The 21,024-nt window shown below is 42.8% G+C and overlaps 1 protein-coding gene across 2 annotated transcripts; it reads right to left on the minus strand.

Annotated features, from left to right (window-relative positions):
• Window positions 1-4,738: 4,738 nt before the first annotated feature.
• Window positions 4,739-20,734, minus strand: STARD5 (StAR related lipid transfer domain containing 5). Of its 2 annotated transcripts, none has more exons than XM_056572128.1 (6): window positions 20,323-20,496; window positions 16,286-16,335; window positions 14,500-14,632; window positions 13,131-13,248; window positions 9,553-9,646; window positions 4,739-5,385 (listed from the first exon to the last, which is right to left on the minus strand). In XM_056572128.1, the coding sequence occupies exons 1-6, from the start codon at window positions 20,377-20,379 to the stop codon at window positions 5,238-5,240; spliced, it is 600 nt and encodes a 199-aa protein (XP_056428103.1). In that variant the 5' UTR covers window positions 20,380-20,496; the 3' UTR covers window positions 4,739-5,237. The 2 variants fall into 2 exon arrangements, with proteins under 2 accessions (XP_056428103.1, XP_056428102.1); XM_056572127.1 differs by lacking the exon at window positions 20,323-20,496 and adding an exon at window positions 20,512-20,734 and having other exon boundaries at window positions 4,740-5,385.
• Window positions 20,735-21,024: the final 290 nt, after the last annotated feature.

Raw genomic sequence — 21,024 nt, forward strand, 5'->3', positions numbered from 1 at the left:
TTATGATTACTTGACAGTCAATAGGTGTCTCACTTCTACTAGACAACTAAAATGACTTATTCATATAGTTTGGTAAAAAGAGCTTTAATGTGAAGGAGTTTAGGAAACAGTAGGTTTAAAGGGAATCTGAGGGCAGCAGGAACCTGGTGTCAGGGACCATGAGTAAAACGCTGTATTACTGACTAAATCGCTATTTAACACTATGGACTACTAAGCATGTGCTCTGTAGTCTGTAATATTCATGAGCCGCCGCTTTGGCCCGTCCACCAGTGATTGGCAGCGTTCTGTCAATACTGGTCACAGACAAAGCGCTGCCAGTCACTGGTCAGAGGGCGGGTCAGAGCATCCACTCATGAATATTGCGGACACGCTCAGTAGCCTGCAGTGGTAAACAGCGATTTCATCAGATATGCAGCACCTACAGAAAAAAGTAATAACGTGTTTTACTCTGAGTCCCTGCCACCAGGTTTATGGTGTCCTCAGATAGAGCAGCACAAATCTGGGAACAGTCTCTTTAAAGCTTCTGCCAAAGAGTTTGTATAAATCCTAGTCTAAATCTATGCAATATGCAGTTTTTGTAAATATTCTATTAACTTTGTGGGTATATGATAGATATGTAAATAATTGTGATTCTGTAATATTGAATAAAAATTGTCTACTTTAAAGTGGTTGGTGAAATTTGCTTTCCTTGTTAATAATGATATTGTATTCACTTCTGGTAAAACTTCCTGAAAGGAGTTGTCTCACAAATTGTAACATATGTAATTATATAGGGGAAGATTTATCAAAACCTGTGCAGAGGAAAAGTCGACCAGTTGCCCATAGCAACTAATCAGATTGCTTCTTTTATTTTTCACAGGGCCTTTGAAAAATGAAAGAAGCAATCTGATTGGCTGCTATGGGCAACTCAGCAACTTTCCTCTCGGCAGGTTTTGATAAATCTGCCCCATAGTGTTTGCTGAGACAACAATATTAGCCATAATTTTTTGTATTGTCTTGATCAAAAGTTATTCCCCTACCTGTAGCTCATGTGCCTGCCTTGTTATGAATGTTGCTGTCCTTGGTTATATCCCATAGTGTTCCTGAGAAGTCTGGGTCACGCATGCTCAGTTGGTTTTCAAGTTCCCTGTCCCGTGTGGCACCTCTCTTCTGCTCTGTTGGTTTGCTTGATACAAACACTAAGTACTGAAGAAAAACAATCCCCGAGGCTGTCACTTCACTCTTCTGCCCTGTCAGTTTCCCTGATCCTCCGTCCAGAAGCCTAATATTGCATATTGTGATGTATGAACAAGTCTTGGCAATAAACAAGGGGGAAGGGGGGAAGAAGCAGAATGTCATCCTCCACCCCACCACTTTTTTTTTTACTGCTGAAACTTGTCTATGTAGCATAATATACAATATCAGGCTGTCAGACAGAGGGTCAGGGAAACTGACAGTGCAGAAAAGTGAAGTGACAGCATGGGAGAGGAGAAATGTTTCTCTTCAATACTTGTGCTTGTGTCAGGCAAACTGAAAGAGCAGAAGAGGCACTTCACAGGGATGGTGAACAGGAAAACCAACTGAGCATGCATGACCCAGGCTTCTGAGGAACACTGTGGGACATAACCAAGAACCATTCCATTCATAACAAGGCAGGCACATGGGATACATGTAGTGGAATAACTTTTGATATAACGAACCAAAAACCTCAGATACCTTGTACCCAAAGCTGAAAAACAAAGCACTCAGCACATGTACTCAGGCCCCTTTTGAGATCAAGGTGGGGGGAGGGGTTCCCCTTATATATTTATTTTTTTACATTAATTGAAAAGGGTATAAAACAGTGTCAAACATCACTACTATTTAAAGCATAAATGCCCATTGCAAAAGGAGTATGCTTACAGAGTTGTCTGACATCAATCAGAAAGCAGTCAAAGTACATTTTCTACTTGCTCTTGGACTGGCTCCCTATAATTCTCAGTCACCCTGTTGTTTGCCATAAGAAATATTTTCTTGGCAAAAGCAATAACTTTAGCCTTATAAAAGAACATTGACATAGTAAACAATATCTAATTTGAAAAATAGAAAAACACTGGCTCATAGCAAACATAGGTTACATTAAACTGATTAAAGGATCCAAATTGTGGACCTTCAGCTGTTGCAAAACTACAACTCCCAGCATGCCAGGACAGCCTTTGGCTGTCCGGGCATGCTGGGAGTTATAGTTCTGCAACAGCTGGAGGTCCCTAGTTTGGAGACCACAGTCATAGGGTCATCCAGCATAAGTAAAAAAAAACACTGTGCAGCAGTGAAACATGCATGGAAGTGAGAATACCGAACAAATAAAAAAGTTAAAAGCCAAAAAACAGTATATTCTAACCATGGTCATTTTTAGGTCCTCTGTGTATGTTGTTCTTCCAAAAACAGCACCTCACCTGTCCTCAGGTTGTGTGTGTTATTACAAATTTGGTGCATATATACCTGAACATAGCGATGTTTTCCCAGCTCCCAGATGCTAATTATGGGTTTGGCACTATATGTAGGCTCATCTGCAATAGAGATGTTGCTTTTCCACACCGAATATGTCTGTCCAAATGGCTTTGCACAAGAATCTTATTAAATATTTTTTATTGTGTCCTTAGCATACTTTGGCTAATTAATCTTGATACTAAATTAATCTTAATATTAAAAACATTTACAACAGACACTCATTGTAAGGCTGCTTTCACACTATGAGGTTCTCCCGTTAATACACGTACGTTTGAAACATAATTATTAACACACGTTAAACAACCCCATTCAAGTAAATGGCTTTTTTCGTTTACCCTTTGTCACACGTTATAGCCCGTCATGACTAACGTGCGTTAGTTGTGACGGGAGAAATAACGGGACATGCACAAATTTTTCGCACGTCACAAGAAACGGGTCTATTAACGTAGGTTATTTTTTAACATTGAAGTCTATGGCCAACATACGTTAGAAAATACACCCGTTAATGCCCGTTATTATAACGGACATTATTTTTACTGAGCATGCTCAGAAGAGGTGACATCAGTAGACTCTTGCAGTGCTGAGGGACTACTACTACTCCCATCATGGAACAGACTTGTTTCCATGCTGGGAGTAGTAATTCCCCACTGCAGGAGTCTGCCGGTGGCTGGGGAGGTTACATTAGTGTTTGTACTACTACCCCCATCATGGAACAGACTCTGTTCCATGATGGGGGTTGTAGTACAGGGGCTGAGGGATTGATCGCACCGGGTCTCACTTCTGACACCCGATGCGATCAGAAGTTATTAAGCAGGGGAGCGGACAGCATGGTCCGCAACCCTGAGATCACAATGTATTTTTTACTTTCATTTTTAAATTCCCAGCGGGGATCCCTGAATGGCCGATACTGAGGAGTCAATCAGGGATGACCCTGGGGTTTTAAAAAATGGACAATGTGAGGGGACATATGTATAATAAAAGTGTTTATAGGGGGGGGGCATAGAGCGCTATATATCTAGCCCCGCCAGTGCATTAATAAAAATATGACCCCCGCCAGCGCATTTACAAGTATATATCTAGCCCCCGCCAGCGCATACTGTGACCCCGCCAGCGCGTTTATCCTAATTTTCTATTGCAGCTATATGTGACAACCATACCTATCAGAACGTATTCAGCAGTGGCCCGGCCAGATGATCCTGACAGATATACTATTCATTCATAGCGCCGGCAGCTGTATATGTCTATAGATATGCTGGGGGAGCAGACGTATAGCGTTATCTGCCCCCCACAGTGCTTCTATATACATATGCAGCCGCCGCGATATGAATGAATAGTATATCTGTCAGGTTCATAGGCCGAGCGGCTGCTGGATGCGCTGCTGACATATATACTTGTCATATATAGCGTATTTGTACAGCGTTATATATGACATTCATAGAGCGGCAGCTGCATATCTGTCAGGATCATCGGCTGGGTGGCTGCTGGATGCGCTCCTGACATATATACTTGTCATATATAACGCTGCACAAATGCGCTATATATGACAAGTATATATGTCAGGAGCGAATCCAGCAGCCACCCGGCCGATGATCCTGACAGGTATACAATTCATTCATATCACGGCGGCTGTATATGTATATAGAAGCGCTGTGGGGGGGCAGATAACGCTATATGTCTGCCCCCCAGCACATCTATATACATATGCAGCTGCCGGCGCTATGCATGAATAGTATATCTGTCAGGATCATCTGGCCGGGCCGCTGCTGAATACATTCTGATAGGTATGGTTGTCACATATAGCTGCAATAGAAAATTAGGACAAATGCACACAGTATGCGCTGGGCCACAGTATGCGCTGGCAGGGGGTATAGATATATACTTATAAACGCGCTGGCGGGGGCACAGAATGCACTGGCGGGGGTATAGATATATACTTATAAGCGCGCTGGCGTGGTCACAGTATGCGCTGGCGAGGGCTAGATATATAGCGCTCTATGCCCCCCAATAAACACTTTTATTCTACATATGTTCCCTCACATTGTCCATTTTTAAAACCCCAGGGGGATCCCTGATTGGCTCCTCAGTACCGGCCATTCAGGGATCCCCGTGGGGAATTTAAAAATGAAAGTAAAAAATACATCGTGATCTCAGGGTTGCGGAGCATGCCGCCCGCTCCCCTGCTTAATAACTTCTGATCGCATCGGGTGTCAGAAATGAGACCCGGTGCGATCAATCCCTCAGCCCCTGTACTACAACCCCCATCATGGAACAGACTCAGTTCAATGATGGGAGTAGTAGTACAAACACTAATGTAGCCTCCCCAGCTTTCTGCAGACTCCAGCTGCTAGGGATTTACTACTCCCATCATGGAAACAAGTCTGTTCCATGATGGGAGTAGTAGTAGTCCTGGCTGTGGGAGTCTGTAGGCAGAGGTGTAAAAACGTCCGGTGTCCGGTACATGACGGATGTTTTGTAGCATCCCTTAATTCACCCGTTATTAAACGTCTGTTAATAATACATAATAACATACGTTTATTAACGGGTGAACTTCATAGTGTGAAAGCAGCCTAAAATAGTTGCTCTACTATGCAAATGAAAAAAATAAATATGCATAGAATTTTTTAAAATGTAACTATAGGGTACAGCTCAAGTGCAGTTACCGACGCGCCTTTCTAAGGTTGTAACAGTGTAAACGCTGTACGTTCTTCCTCAATTCCTTGACCTCTTCCAAGTAGAATATTTATCTACAATGGGCAGTGCTCTGTGTGTCATACATTCAATGACTTGACAGCCTTTGAGAGATTGTTGTAAAACTGAGTCATGCTGTAAGGGAAAAAAGATTCCACCACAGATTTCGGGAGGTAGCCACTAAGATCCGTCTGGAAGAAACTTAATACTTGCGTTTTCTCAGGTTCCCTGGAAGATGAACACAGGGAATATCAATGATAAATTTCATAACATTAGTAATTTTATATAACAAAACAACGATTATAAAACTGTAAATATTATTATCAACAAAAAATTATCATTTTTTTTAACAAGTATGATTCTCTAATGCAAATAACAGAGTTTGCATGGTAGAAAATCTGCAGAATGTCCACCCGGAAAAAACAAGGGCGGATATTCTGCAAATAGCATGTGCTGCCGGCGCCGTCTCCATAGACAGCAATGCATTTCCGAGTAGATTCCACTGAAAGAATGAACATGTTCATTCTTTAGGCGGATAGCGGAATCAAAGAATTTCTGTGGCGGAAACATCTGATTGAAGTTTGTGCGGTGCAGCAGAATCCCCATGAAAACAATGGGACTCTGCTGCAACGGAAATTCCAAGCAGAATTTTTCCCATAGATTCTGCTTGGAAATTCCGCTGTGTGAATATACCCCTAAGGCGCATTTTCGACTGGCCCTAGCACCGGCAGGACTTGCTATTTCAACAAGGCCAACGTGTTTAGAAGATGGGAAAGGAATACAAATAAAAACATAATAAGAAACAATGCTAGTAGTACAAATAATGGACTTTTCTAAAACATAATAAAATTGACATAAAAATAAATAAATAAAGGGGGGGATTTATCATTCCCTGCACCAGCGGCAAATGTTGGTAACATTTTTATTTTTTTTGGCACAAACAACCCCTTTTGCGCTCTAATACTTTTGCACACAAAATTTGAGCAACTTTGTCACTCTGTGCTTACACCGGCAATGATAAATTCGGCCCAAGGTACCTATCTACACTGCTCAAAAAAATAAAGAGAACACCAAGATAACACATCCTAGATCTGAATGAATGAACTAATCGTATGAAATACTTTCGTCTTTACATAGCTGAATGTGCTGACAACAAAATTACACAAAAATTATCAATGGAAATCAAATTTATTAACCCATGGAGGTCTGGATATGGAGTCACACTCAAAATCAAAGTGCAAACCCACACTACAGGCTGATCCAACTTTGATGTAATGTCCTTAAAACAAGTCAAAATGAGGCTCAGTAGTGTGTGTGGCCTCCACGTGCCCGTATGACCTCCCTACAATGCCTGGGCATGCTCCTGATGAGGTGGCGGATGGTCTCCTGAGGGATGTTCTCCCCGACCTGGACTAAAGCATCCACCAACTCCTAGACAGTCTGTGGTGCAACGTGGCGTTGGTGATGGAGCGAGACATGATGTCCCAGATGTGCTCAATCGGATTCAGGTCTGGGGAACGGGCGGCCAGTCCATAGCATCAATGCCTTTCTCTTGCAGGGACTGCTGACACAATCCAGCCACATGAGGTCTAGCAGTGTCTTGCATTAGGAGGAACACATGGCCAACCGCACCAGCATATGGTCTCACAAGGGGTCTGAGGATCTCATCTCGGTACCTAATGGCAGTCAGGCTACTTCTAGCAAGCACATGGAGGGCTGTGTGGCCCCCCAAAGAAATGCCACACTATTACTGACCCACCACCAAACCGGTCATGCTAGAGGATGTTGCAGGCAGCAGAATGGTCTCCACGGCATCTCCAGACTCTGTCACGTCTGTCACATGTGCTAAGTGTGAACCAGCTTTAATCTGTGAAGAGTACTGGGCGCCAGTGGCGAATTTGCCAATCTTGGTATTCTCTGGCAAATGCCAAACATCCTGCACGGTGTTGGACTGTAAGCAGAACCCCCGCCTGTGGACGTCGGACCCTCATATCACCTTCATGGAGTCTGTTTCTGACCGTTTGAGTGGACACATGCACATTTGTGGATTGCTGGAGGTCATTTTGCAGGGCTTTGGCAGTGCTCCTCCTTGCACAAAGGCGGATGCAGCGGTCCTGCTGCTGGGTTGTTGCCCTCCTACGGCTTCCTCCACATCTCCTGATGTACTGGCCTGTCTCCTGGTAGCGCCTCCATGCTCTGGACACTACGCTGACAGACACAGCAAACCTTCTTGCCACAGCTCGCATTGATAAGCCATCCTGGATGAGCTGCACTACCTGAGCCACTTGTGTGGGTTGTAGACTCCATTTCATGCTACCACTAGAGTGAAAGCACCGCCAGCATTCAAAAGGGACCAAAACATCAGCCAGGAAACATAGGAACTGAGAAGTAGTCTGTGGTCACCACCTGCAGAACCACTCCTTTATTGGGGGTGTCTTGCTAATTGCCTATAATTTTCACCTGTTGTCTGTTGCATTTGCACAACAGCATGTGAAATTGATTGTCAATCAGTGTTGCTTCCTGAGTGGACAGTGTGATTTCACAGAAGTGTCATTGACTTGGAGTTACATTTTTTTGAGTAGTGTATATGTCTTGACATGATTCTGCCCCTGCTCATTGCTGTCCATATTTGCCTTCCCTATGATGTCATGTCTATGTGGCCACAAAATGCACTGCCCCTTGAGGCACGAGGGCATGGATATGATGGTACAAGGACGGCACATGTTCAAGCATTGAGCAGAGTTTAATTTGGGGTGCACATTTTCTATTAGGGTATATGGACATTGTAAAGAAGTTACCTCACTTCTCTTTTAGCCACAGTAAAGAACCCCCCCCCCCCCCCTTCTAGCAGACCCAAACTGAGCTTGTGTTGCATGGTCACCCAATCATATAGTACAGTGGTCTCCAAACTGTGTCCCTCCAGATGTTGCAAAACTACAACTCCCAGCAAGCCCAGACAGCCGCTGGCTGTCTGGGCTTGATGGGAGTTATAGTTTTACAACATCTGGAGGGCCACAGTTTGGGGATCACTGTCCTAAAACAACTCCTATGAGGCTAACCAATGGCCATGGCAAAGTCCCCCACCTAATATCTATAGGTAGCTTTACAAGTACAACGTTCCAACAATGACAAATGCCTGGCATTAAGAATATGCTAAAAAGTACATACTATGCAATATAGCAACAAATTAAACACATTCACTTTTATTGCCATGTTGACTAGTGGAGATGAATAACAGTAAAACATATAGTAGTAAATATCAGCTGACACTCAATCCATAGTACTACTAAATCTGAATTATAGTGATAGAACCCTCCAAGTGTTAATTGTCCGGAAAATCTGCACGTTCATTAATATGTTAATGATAAAGGATGTAGAAATGACATGTTCCCCAAATGCTTTAGTGACTGTTTATTCTGCTGCATCTCCATGATGGGCGATCAGCTCGAAAACCTCAAGTGTAACTGGGGAATTCCTGATATATACTTATTTTTATTTTTTTCAATCAGTTCTAACCATTCTTTGCTTCATCATCTGATTCATGCATTTTGTTCTTATATTTATTGTTGTTAAATGGCAAATTTAAATGTTACAATTCCTGACTAGCGTAGTAAATTGAGCTATATATGATGACCGGTGTGTTAGTGAATATTAATAATTATTACAAAACAGTATTTAAACTGCACAATAAGTCTATGTAACCACACATAGCAAAGGAGAAAGGCCTTATTGAATTATAAATATATCACAAATAAATAAAAAAAATATGTAATGTTGGCGAATTTGAGTGGCAACACCAGCCAAATTTTGTATGAAACCCCTTTCAAAACTTGGACCTCCCATATGAACCTCCAATAGCCTATATATATATATATATATATATATATATATATATATATGTATATATAGTGGCGAATGAGCAGCAGCACTCCAGAATTGTGAAGCAATTGGTGGTCTTTATTTCTTTATACAGACAACAACGTCTGCAAAGTTTCGGCTTGCTCACCAACCCATTATACAGCGCTTGACAATGGCTTGGTGAGCAAGCTGAAACGTCGCACACGTTGTCGTCTGAATAAAGACCATTTGCTTCACATTTCTGGAGTGCTGCTGCTCATTCGCCACTATATTGTTTTGGACTGGAATCCGGGGTCCTCAAGCAGCTTGCACTCGTGCATCCACACACCACAGGTGTGCTGCTCTCCTCTGGGGGGCTATATATATATATATATATATATATATATATATATATATATATATATCACATAACAATATAAATCTGTAAAATAAACCATAAACCAATATTTAATTTTATAAAACAATTTATCAACGATTTACAAAAAAAGTTGTACATTTTTACACCAAAAATAGCGTTAAAATTTTTAGTTTGCTTACCCAGGAACAGGGACACAGGAACAGCCACAAGGATGGTTAAACCCCCTGACAAAGTGTCGCTGGGGAGGGCAGCTAGGATGCTCAACATTTGTTGCTATAACAATAAACAAAATAAGTGATAATATATTTTATACCGAAACACAACAACAACAACAAAAATTATTATTAAGAATTTTTTTTTCACTGCATTATTTGTTATTATAACTAGATAACAATTTGCCGAATTACTACTGATCCAGGAATGAAGCTGTTATGTTAACACCATAAGATCTCACGCCTAGTTTAGGATGCTGCACCTTCTCCCTTCTAACATGCTACTGCCCCTGTTGTTACCACCAAAACAGGAGTAAAATAACATAAACCCCTTAAGGACGCAAGGTTTTTCCACTTTTGTTTTTTCCTCATCACCTTCTAAAAATCAAATTGAAACGCTTTCAATTTTGCACATACAGACCCATTTCACTACTTAAAAAAAAAAAATCATAACTACATGCACCAAAACTTGTACGTGTAAAATTGTCATCTTCTGACCCCCTATACCTTTTTTTTTTTTTTTCATATATGGGGCAGTATGAGGGCTATTTTTTTGCGCCGTTATCTGAAGTTTTTATCGGTACCATTTTTGTTTTGATGGGACTTTTTGATCTCTTTTTATACATTTTTTTAGGGTATACAAAGTGACCAAAAATATGCAATTTTGGAGTTTGGAATTTTTTTATGTGTATGCCATTGATCTTGCAGTATAATTAATATTATATTTTTATAGTTCAGACATTTCCGCACGCGACAATACCACATATGTTTATTATTATTATGTTTATATATTTTTTATATGGAATTTGGGAAAAGGGGGGGTGATTCAAACTTTTAATATGGAAGGGGTTAATGGGTGTTTCTATAGAACCACATTGATCTGTGTGCTCTGCACCTGATTGTTAAAGCCTGGTTCAGCCAGGCTCTATCAATCACAGAGCAGGAACAGCCACAGCAGGAGAGGTGCGGCTACCTCCATAGTGGATTGCCCCCACGGAATCGCGCTGCGGGGCGGGGGGGGGGGATGGTCGGGAGATCTACCCCACTGGACCTCCAGGGATGGTTTAAATGTCCCTTCAGACGCCGCTTTAAACTTTGACAGCTGCGATCTAAATGGTTAATAGCCGCATGCTGGCTATTAACGGCGGCCCCCAGCAACAGGAATCAGCTGGGGGCCGGCTGATATGGCGCAGGCTCAAATCGGACGAGCCGACTCATCTTTAGACGGCAAACGGTTAAAGTAAACCTACTATTTCAGCTGACTTTTATTGATAAGCTGCCCTGTGTACATGAGGTGTAGCATTATTTCTGGCCATTATATAACACGTAAATGGAATCTTCCATCAGATTTCTGCTCTGCAGGATTCAATATTAAGTTCTTCTGGAGCTAGTAATTGAAGACTAGTAGCTATAATGCTATGATGTCTCCCATATACTGCACCCACAGAAGAGAGGAAGCAGCAGCAGGATATTAGTGCCATACTTAGCATATAAGCAGTGAATTAAAGACAATCTGACAGCTGTTCACCCACACTAAGGGCTTGCTCACACGGCCGTCTGTCCCCGTTTTTTTATCCCCATTTCAGTTCCGTTTTTGCAGACTGTAAACGGATTAAAAAACGGTTTTTAAAAAATCCCATTCATGTCAATAGGATATTTTTATAATCCGTTTACATCCGTGTGCACCCGTTTGCACTCATTTCTGTTTTTTTCATGGAAGAAAAAAACGGCACATGAAGTATTTTTTCTTCCGTGAAAAAAACGGAAGAAAACACGGACATCATAATTTTAACATTGAAGTCTATGGCCGGATGAACCTTTAATGTCATCCGTTTGCACCCGGGTTTAAAATATCCGTAATTACATCTGAGCATGCTCAGAAAAGGTGACATCAGCAGACTCCTACAGTGTTGTGGGACTACTACTACTCCCATCATAGAAACAAGTCTGTTCCATGATGGGAGTAGTAATTTCCTGGCAGGGGAATATATTTTTGGCGCTGGTGGGGGTTATTTCTTTATAAATGCGCTGGGGGGGGGGGCTAGATATATAGCGCTATATATCTTGCCCCCCACAGCGCTTTTAATATACATTGTCCATTTTAAAATCCCTGCAGGGAGCCCTGATTGGCTCCTCAGTACGAGCCATTCAGAGCTCCCCACAGGGAATTTAAAAATGAAAGTAAAATACATTGTGCCGCCCGCTCCCTTGCTTAATAACTTCTGATCGGATCGGGTCTCAAAAGTGAGACCCGGTGCGATCAATCCCTCAGCCCCTGTACTACTACCCCCATCATGGAACAGACTTTGTTCCATGATAGGGGTAGTAGTACAAGCACTAATGTAGCCTCCCCACCCCGCCAGAAGACTCCGGCAGCCAGGAACTACTACTCCCACCATGGAAACAAGTCTGTTCCATGATGGGAGTAGTAGTAGTCTTGGCTGCAGGAGTTTGTAGGTGGCTGATTTTTCATACTTAAAAAAAAAAAAAAAAAGACGGATTAAAAAACGGTTCAAAACTGATACCCGTTTGATCAGCCGTTTCTATCCGTTTTTTTTTTTTTTTAAACGGAACGGGGCAAACGGCCGTGTGAACGCACCCTAAACCATGTATATTGGGTTATAGTTTGGTTGAAGAGATTTAAAATGAAGGGTAACTTAAATTTTTACATTAGGTATTTCCATAGTTCTGCACGCTACAAGACCCTTGCCTTTGTGCTCGAGCGCGCATTAAATGCTGGAAGCCAGCTTGCGCAACTTCCCTGCCTCATCAGTGTTATGATTTTGCCCCGCCCCCTTTCAAGACGAGAGTCAGAAAGGGGGGGAAGAGCGCTCTGCCCTCGCTACACCCGGCTCTCACTTCACAGAAGGTGGCGGCCCGGGGGCGCAATTATGATGAGGCAGGGGAGCTGCGCAAGCTGGCTCCCTGCCTCAAATGTGCACTGGAGCGCAAAGGCAAGGACCTTGTAACAAGTAGAACTATGGAAATACCTAACGTAAAAATGTAAGTTACCCTTCATTTTAAAGCTCTTCATCTGCACTATAAGCCAAAATACTGGGTTTAGTGCAAGTGAACAGCTGTCAGATATTCTTTAAGACCTGGGGTGAGATCTAATACTCACAGTAAGCTATTAAATAGCCTCTTTAAATTATCTGCAACTTCTGGCTCTCTTACCACATCCCCCCTCCCACTGCACCCCCTCCCTATTCATGTATGGGCAGCATATAACCCAATCCCTCCAAGAGCTGCTAGTCCTTCCTGTAAACACACACATACTTTTTTTTAGAGTGAATGAAAGTTTATCAAAGGAAAAGAAAAGCAGTCTGATAAGAGGAGAAAGAAACATTTCCCTCTGATAATTGTATATAGTACAAAGTTTTTTTAGTTTTTTTTGATTCATGCAAAGTTTGTTGAAACAACAATGACCATTTAAGTGCCTGTTTTTATGTGAAAAGAAGAAAACAGAAGACTATTTAATCTCAAAAGACAAAGTAAATGTACAATGCACATAACTATGATGGCATCACAAACAGATGTGTACTCACCATTAGACGTTATTGAACCATCCTCATATCTCTTGATCATTACCACATCTACAAAATCTCGAGGAGATATAATGCCCATGGCTGCTGCTGGTGTCACTGTTCGGCAAATAGTGATGTCCTAAAGAAGACAAAATAACATATTTCTAGTGTGATAATGAATGATAATAACTCTAATTTGATAATGTTCGTGGTTTAAAGGTAGGTACCATTAAAATAATGAGATTTGGAGCTTTGTTCCCGAAAAACATACTATGAAATTCATCACCGCATAATGTTGGCCAAAAAAAACCCCACATGTTATAATATAATGAATATTTTAAAGAGAACCTGTGGTCATATAAAAAAAAAAAAAAAAAGTCTTGCCTGGAGTGACCCTTTAAAGGGGTAATGCAGCGAAAAGTTAATTATCCTCTATCCACAGGATAGGGGATAAGTGTCAGATAGCGGGGGAGGGGGGGGGGGGGTTCCGCTGGGGCCCTTTTGCCATCTGCTGAACGGGCCCTGGCTCTCTGAGAGAAGCGCGTGCTGGGTCAGCACACACTTCATTAATTTTCTAAGGGAGTGCAGAAGAGACCGAGAGCATGTGCTCCTCGGAGAGTCATGGCCCATTCAGGTGATTGTGGGGGGTCCTAGCGTATAGGGGATAAGTTATTTTTCACTGCAGTACCCCATTAAGTAGTAAAAATATTAGAAATGTAAACCCATAGCCCCTCCCTTCCCTCTCATCAACCTATTTAATTGTTTAAATATCATTCATTAGCTATATAGAGCAGTTTCCCAATTGTCACTAACATGCATAAAGGGAATTACATCATCCAGCCATTCACTCTGTCTATGTTCAAAATCCCTCTGAAAGCAGCCCCCACGTTTCTGAGAGACACAGACCATGTGCCCTGCACTGTTGGGTGATGCTACCTTTAGTGCTATAAACTGAGAGGTGTGTGCAGCCTCAGCCAATCAGACACTGAATCTATCTCTGCTGCGCAGAGCAGGAGGGTGGAGCCTGCTCTCATAGAGTGAGCTGACTGGCAGAGCAGAGCTGCAATGATTGCTGAAAGATGTAGGAAAGGGGAGGGAGGGATAGCAAAGAATTGCAAGCAGCCAGAGAAGACAACAGGGGCCAAAGGAGTCAAGTATATCAGGCAGGATGGTTTACAGGGAATATATCCAGATAGTGTGGAGGATTTGGAGCTTTTTATATATATATATATATATATATATATATATATATATATATATACTTCCCTGGAGTGCCGCTTTGAAGTCCATCAAGTTAGTGGGGTAGTTTTGACTGCACTGGCAGTTATGAATTATCACACAGTCCACAAAGTCCACACGACCTCCCGGTATTTGACTCTTCTATACTTACATTGGTAACAGTTTCTAGGAGCTGAAAATCCTGCACATTATTGTCCCACTTCACTCTCAGGCCACCAGGCTCTGGTTTTAAACATTCCCAAACATCTTCTGGTTTACCAGCCACCAAACCTTCTCCTTTGTATCTAAATATAAAAGACATAATTATGAATATTGAGTAATGGATTGGTCACACCAACCATAAGATGTACAGATTTCATGTGGAGACAATTGCTTTCTGTTTTGATTTCAGGCTATTTGTCATTTTAGTTTCCAAAAACATGAAGCAATAATGCGGGACTCCCGCGATCAGGCATCTTATCCCCTATCCTTTGGATAGGGGATAAGATGCGAAAGCACCGGAGAACCCTTTTAACTTAATATTTGGTTGCACACCCTTTGGAAAAAATTACTGAAATCAGTCACTTCCTATAACCATCAATAAGCTTCTTACACCTCTCAGCCGGAATGTTGGACCACTCTTCCTTTGCAAACTGCTCCAGGTCTCTCTTATTGGAATGGCGCCTTTTCTCAACAGCAATTTTAAAATCTCTCCACAGGTGTTCAATGGGATTTAGATCTGGACTCATTGTGGCCACTTCAGAACTCTCCAGTGCTTTGTTGTCATCCTTTCTGGGTTCGTTTTGATGTATGTTTGGGGTCATTGTCCTGCTGGAAGACCCAAAATCTCGGACACAAACTCAGCTTTCTGACACTGGGCTGTACAGTGCGAACCAAAATCCGTTGGTAATCCTCAGATTTCATGATGCTTTGCACACATTCAAGGCACCCAGTGCCAGAGGCAGCAAAACAACCCCAAAATATCATTGAACCTCCACCATATTTCACTGTAGGTACTGTGTTCTTTTCTTTGTAAGCCTCATTCCGTTTTCTGTAAACAGTAGAATTATGTGCTTTACCAAAAAACTCTATCTTGGTCTCATCTGTCCACAAGACGTTTTCCCAGAAGGATTTTGGCTTACTCAAGTTAATTTTGGCAAAATGTAGTTGATTCCTCCTGGGTCTCCTGCCATAGCGTTTCATTTCATTTAAATGTCGACGGATAGTTCACACTGACACTGATGCTCCCTGAGCCTGCAGGACAGCTTGAATATCTTTGGAACTTGTTTGGGGCTGCTTATGCACCATCCAGACTATCCTGCGTTGACACCTTTCATCAATTTTTCTGTTCTATCCACGCCCAGGGAGATTAGCTACAGTGCCATGGGTTGCAAACTTCTTGATAATGTTGCGCACTGTGGACAAGACAAGTCTAGATCTCTGGAGATGGAATTGTAACCTTGAGATTGTTGATATTTTTTCACAGTTTTGGTTCTCAAGTCCTCAGACAGTTCTCTTTTACTCTTTCTGTTGTCCATGCTTAGTGTGGCACACACAGACACACAATGAAAAGACTAAGTGAACTTCTCTCCTTTTTATCTGCTTTCAGATGTGATTTTTATATTGCCCACACCTGTTACTTGCCCCAGGTGAGTTTAAAGGAGCATCACATGCTTGAAACAATCTTATTTTTCCACAATTTTGAAAGAGTGCCTATAATTTTGTCCAGACCATTTTTGGAGTTTGGTGTGACATTATGTCCAATTTGCTTTTTTTCCTCCCTTTTTGGTTTAGTTTCAATGCACACAAAGGGAATAAACATGTGTATAGCAAAAACATGTGTATAGCAAAACATGTGTTACTGCAATCCTTTTCTGTGAGAAATACTTAATTTTCTTTAAAAATTTCAGGGGGGACAAAAATTACGGCCATGACTGTATGTAGACTTCATTACTCACACGTTGCCAGTGAATTCAGTTGATGGCCTCCAGTAGACAGCGACGTCACCCTATAGAGAAAATACACAACACTTTAAAGGGGTATTCTGCCAATAGACATCTTATCCCCTATCCAACCATAGACATGAATGGAGGGGGCATGATGTGACATCACGAGGGGGCGTGGCGTTTCATCGCGTTTCTGTTTCGGAAACCCAGTTTTTCTGAGACTGGACCAGCACCCGGCACAGAATGCAGGGTGCTGCACGGAGATCGTGGGGGGATCACGGGACCCCCACGATCAGACATCTTATCCCAAATCCTGTGGACAGGGGATACGATGTCTATGGGCTGAATACCCCTTTATACTACTGAAATATTTATTTATTTAAAAATTTGTTTCAATGGCTAGTGACTGAAATAAACCTTTGCAATATCTAGCTATTGTTACTCATTCCCAAATATATATTGGGAATCAGATTATAGATCTAACCAACATCTAAGGTCCCCAGGTCTGTGTCCAGCTCCATACAACTGCAGTTTAAAGGGGTACTCCAGCCCTAATACATCTTATCCCCTATCCAAAGGACAGGGGTTAAGATGTCTGATCGCGAAGGTCCCACCACTGGGGACCCCCACAATCTGTCATTCATCACCCACCTTTGCGAGCTCTCCGCAGCGCTGGAGGCTTCGAGTGTGCAGCGTGACGACCACGGGGCCAGAGTATCGTGACATCAGGACTCCACCCCCGTAGGCCCCGTCCCCTCAATGCAAGTCTATGGGAGGGGGCGTGACACCCCGTGATCGTCAAGCTGCACACTCAAAGCCTCCAGCGCTGCAGAGAGCTCGCAAAGGTGGGTGCTGAATAACATATTGCGGAAGTCCCCAGCAGTGGGACCCCTGCGATCAGACATCTTATGCCTTATCCTTTGTAGATGTATTAGGGCCGGAGTACCCCTTTAAAGATAAAATGGGAGAGATTTAGTTTCTAAATTTTTTATAATATTTTCATTTCTCAAAATGTTTAGTACACTCATTCTATACCAGACCTACAAATAATAGGTCATATATATTGTCAAGGTTTGATAAATCTCAGCAGGCATCTACCCAACATATCCAGAAATTAGCAAAGTTTTTGCTTTTTATGTTTATTTTCTATTTCTATCTAGAAAAAAATGCCAAATAGTCTCTACCTGGCTTGTTTTGATGTATATTGTTAAAGAGTACCTGCCACCATGTGTATTGTGTATATTCTATTGTGTGCTGTTATGTTCCCCTCTTCATTAGCTGTCCCCAGCAGTTTTAGTTTTTCAATTTCGCTCTGTATTTCCTTTGTAATGCTTTTACAAGGCTTGCTCACTGCCTGTGAGCTTTCTCGGGATCAAGGGGGCGTTACCCGGCAGGTGTGATGTCAGCTGAAGTCTGCCGAGTAACACTTCCGCCCTTCGCTAGGGCTCCAGAGTGCATATAGGACAGGGAGCCAATCACGACAGGCAGGCTGTCATGCCCCTCCTCTCTGTTATGCACAGCACAAGGCATACAGAGAAAAAGGAGATCGGAGCCGTCCTGCCTGCTGTGCACAGAATAACTGTTTTGATAAAGCCAGGCAGGCAGCGAGAGCTGTGCAGGGCAGCGCTCATGTCCCACCCCACTCTCACTTCCAGACTTTGGACTTGTGCCAGTCCAGCACAAGTCTGAAGTCTATGCGGGGACTGCAGAGATAGATAGAACAGAGACCCCTAGTGGACACAATTTCAAAGATAAAAAGCACATGGAAATAGTGATTATTTTTAAACAAGATAAATTGCAAATATGCAAAACTTTACTTGATGAAGAACAAATAAAAAGTTTTAGTTGATGACAGGTACTCTTTAAAGTGCCAGGCTCCAGAGCCCGTAAAAATCATCATGTGACAATGATTCACCTACATATAACGGGGTTTATGACCCCGTAAAAGATACTAACAGGAGGCTTTGGTTTGCTGCAACTATTACATTCCTATTACTGGTTTTACTTTAACTATTAAATTCCTATTACTGGTTTTACTTTAACTATTACATTACACAATTGCATTACAACTCTTTCAAGGGAACCACGAGACATTGGGGTGATCCCCGATGGCTTCTGTCTACTCTGCTGGTAGAGCTGGTGGGGCAGAGAGAAGCCACCGGGGACCAATCTCACGGTAAAGCCAGCATGAAAGTGATTCCCTTAAAAAAATTAGGGAGATGTATCAAACTTGTTCAGAAGAAAAGTAGACCCTTTGTTCATAGCAACCAATCAGGTTGCTTCTTTCATTTTTTAGAATCCTTTCCAAAAATAAAAGAAGCGATCTGATTGGTTGCTATGGGCAATTATTCAACATTTGCTCTGCACAGGTTTTGATAAATCTCCCTCAATATTACTATTAAAATCCCTCGGAAAATAATATTCATGATGCTATCGGCCCTACAGATCTCACTTACAGCTGCCTGCAAATAGATCTGCGCCTGTGCTACTGTATACACCTGATGTGAAAGCTGGAAGCATCCCAGCCTTAGTGGGTGACATGTATGGAAGGGGTGGAAGAGGTGATATTAAGAGAGGTTCCTATCTCAAAGTGTTGATATATTGCCAAGATGTGCCATTACTTGATGATCATTGGCATCCAACCTCTCAGACCACCACTGATCATAAAAATGAAGCGGATGCTGTACTGTGCAGACCACGACAGATCATAAGAATGGAGGGAATGCTGTACTGTGCAGACCACCACCGATCATAAGGATGAAGGGGATGCTGTACTGTGCAGACCATGACAGTTCATAATGAAGGAAATGATGTACTATGCAGACCACCACCGATCATAAGGATGAAGGGAATGTTGTACTGTGCAGACAATGACAGATCATTAGGATGAAGGGAGTGCTGTACTTTGCAGACCACCACCGATCATAAGGATGACAGGAATGCTGTACTCTGCAGACCACCACCGATCATAAGGATGAAGGGAATGCTGTACTGTGCAGACCAGGACAGATCATAAGGATGAAGGGAATGCTGTACTGTGCAGACCAGGACAGATCATAAGGATGAAGGGAATGCTTTACTGTGCAGACCATCACAGATCATAAGGATGAAGGGGATGCTGTACTGTGCAGACCATGACAGTTCATAAGGATGAAGGGAATGCTGTACTGTGCAGACCACCACCGATCATAAGGATGAAGGGGATGCTGTACTGTGCAGACCATGACAGATAAGGATGAAGGGAATGCTGTACTGTGCAGACCACCACCGATCACAAAGATGAAGGGAATGCTGTACTGTGCAGACCAGGACAGATCATAAGGATGAAGGGAATGCTGTACTGTGCAGACCAGGACAGATCATAAGGATGAAGGGAATGCTTTACTGTGCAGACCATCACAGATCATAAGGATGAAGGGGATGCTGTACTGTGCAGACCATGACAGTTCATAAGGATGAAGGGAATGCTGTACTGTGCAGACCACCACCGATCATAAGGATGAAGGGGATGCTGTACTGTGCAGACCATGACAGATAAGGATGAAGGGAATGCTGTACTGTGCAGACCACCACCGATCACAAAGATGAAGGGAATGCTGTACTGTGCTGGGCTGTACTCCCTTTCACATTTTTCTTCCTGCATGGTTGCCCCCAGTTACTCAGGGTGCCTGTGTGCTGTGCCCCATTTGAGCCAATAAGGAACTGGATGGGATACACAAATAGGTGTAAGATAAATAGGTAGATAGATAGGAGATATATAGATTATAAGATAGATAGGAGATAGATAGATAGATAGATAGATAGATAGGAGATATATAGATAGATAGGAGATAGATAGATAGGAGATATATAGATAGATAGATAGGAGATATATAGATAGATAGGAGATAGATAGATAGATAGATAGATAGGAGATATATAGATAGATAGGAGATAGATAGATAGATAGGAGATAGATACACATCCAGCCAGACACAATGACCAGACACAGTATATAGCAGCAGGCAGTGCACGGTATCGGTGATGCAGATGTCATGCACTCTTATTACCCAATGGCTGCGGTTATAAGGATGAGCTGAGTTTCTGTAATAGTAGATGGGCGTCATTCACACCCGGCCGCCTCTTATACCCCGATATACCACAGAGCCCTCTGCTGTGACACCCCCACTCCCATGCCCTCAGAGCCTTATAATAAGCCAGGACATGCTGGGAGGTGTAGTCCCTCCAACCGTCCTTACAGTTTTCTTGCAGAGTCTCCATCCGTCCTGGTCCTTGCGGTAGGAGAGCAGTTTATCCGCCGCAGCCTGTGCCGCCCCCGTGTAATCCATGGGCACGAAGAGGGCGCAAAGCCGGTGCCCGCACAGGTCCTGGCACTGGAGATGACAGGGAGCCAGCTGGAGGGGGGAGGATCCGGCTGCAGGTCCCTCCCCTCACCTCATGTCTCCCAGTCCTCCCCCCGCCTCCCCCCAGACAGCTCGCACTGCTCCGGTCACCTTATGACTATAAACACAGAGGGGTCTGCGCCCCACATTAACCCTTGAGTAACTCCTGTGCTGGACAGCAGACATTATATCACACTTTATATTCGGGAGTTTTATAAGCCTTTGATCAAGACATTTGAGCCTTTCTAGAGGCTTTGGAATGCTTCCACCAATAAACTTCTTTTGGGATCACTGAAGAACATAGTTAAGGGGTTAATCATCTGGTACAACAGGTTACTCTGATCCCAGCTATTACAGTGGGCATCACTG

Source organism: Hyla sarda, chromosome 4 (assembly GCF_029499605.1).
Source record: "Hyla sarda isolate aHylSar1 chromosome 4, aHylSar1.hap1, whole genome shotgun sequence".
In the NCBI taxonomy this organism is placed as follows: domain Eukaryota; kingdom Metazoa; phylum Chordata; class Amphibia; order Anura; family Hylidae; genus Hyla; species Hyla sarda.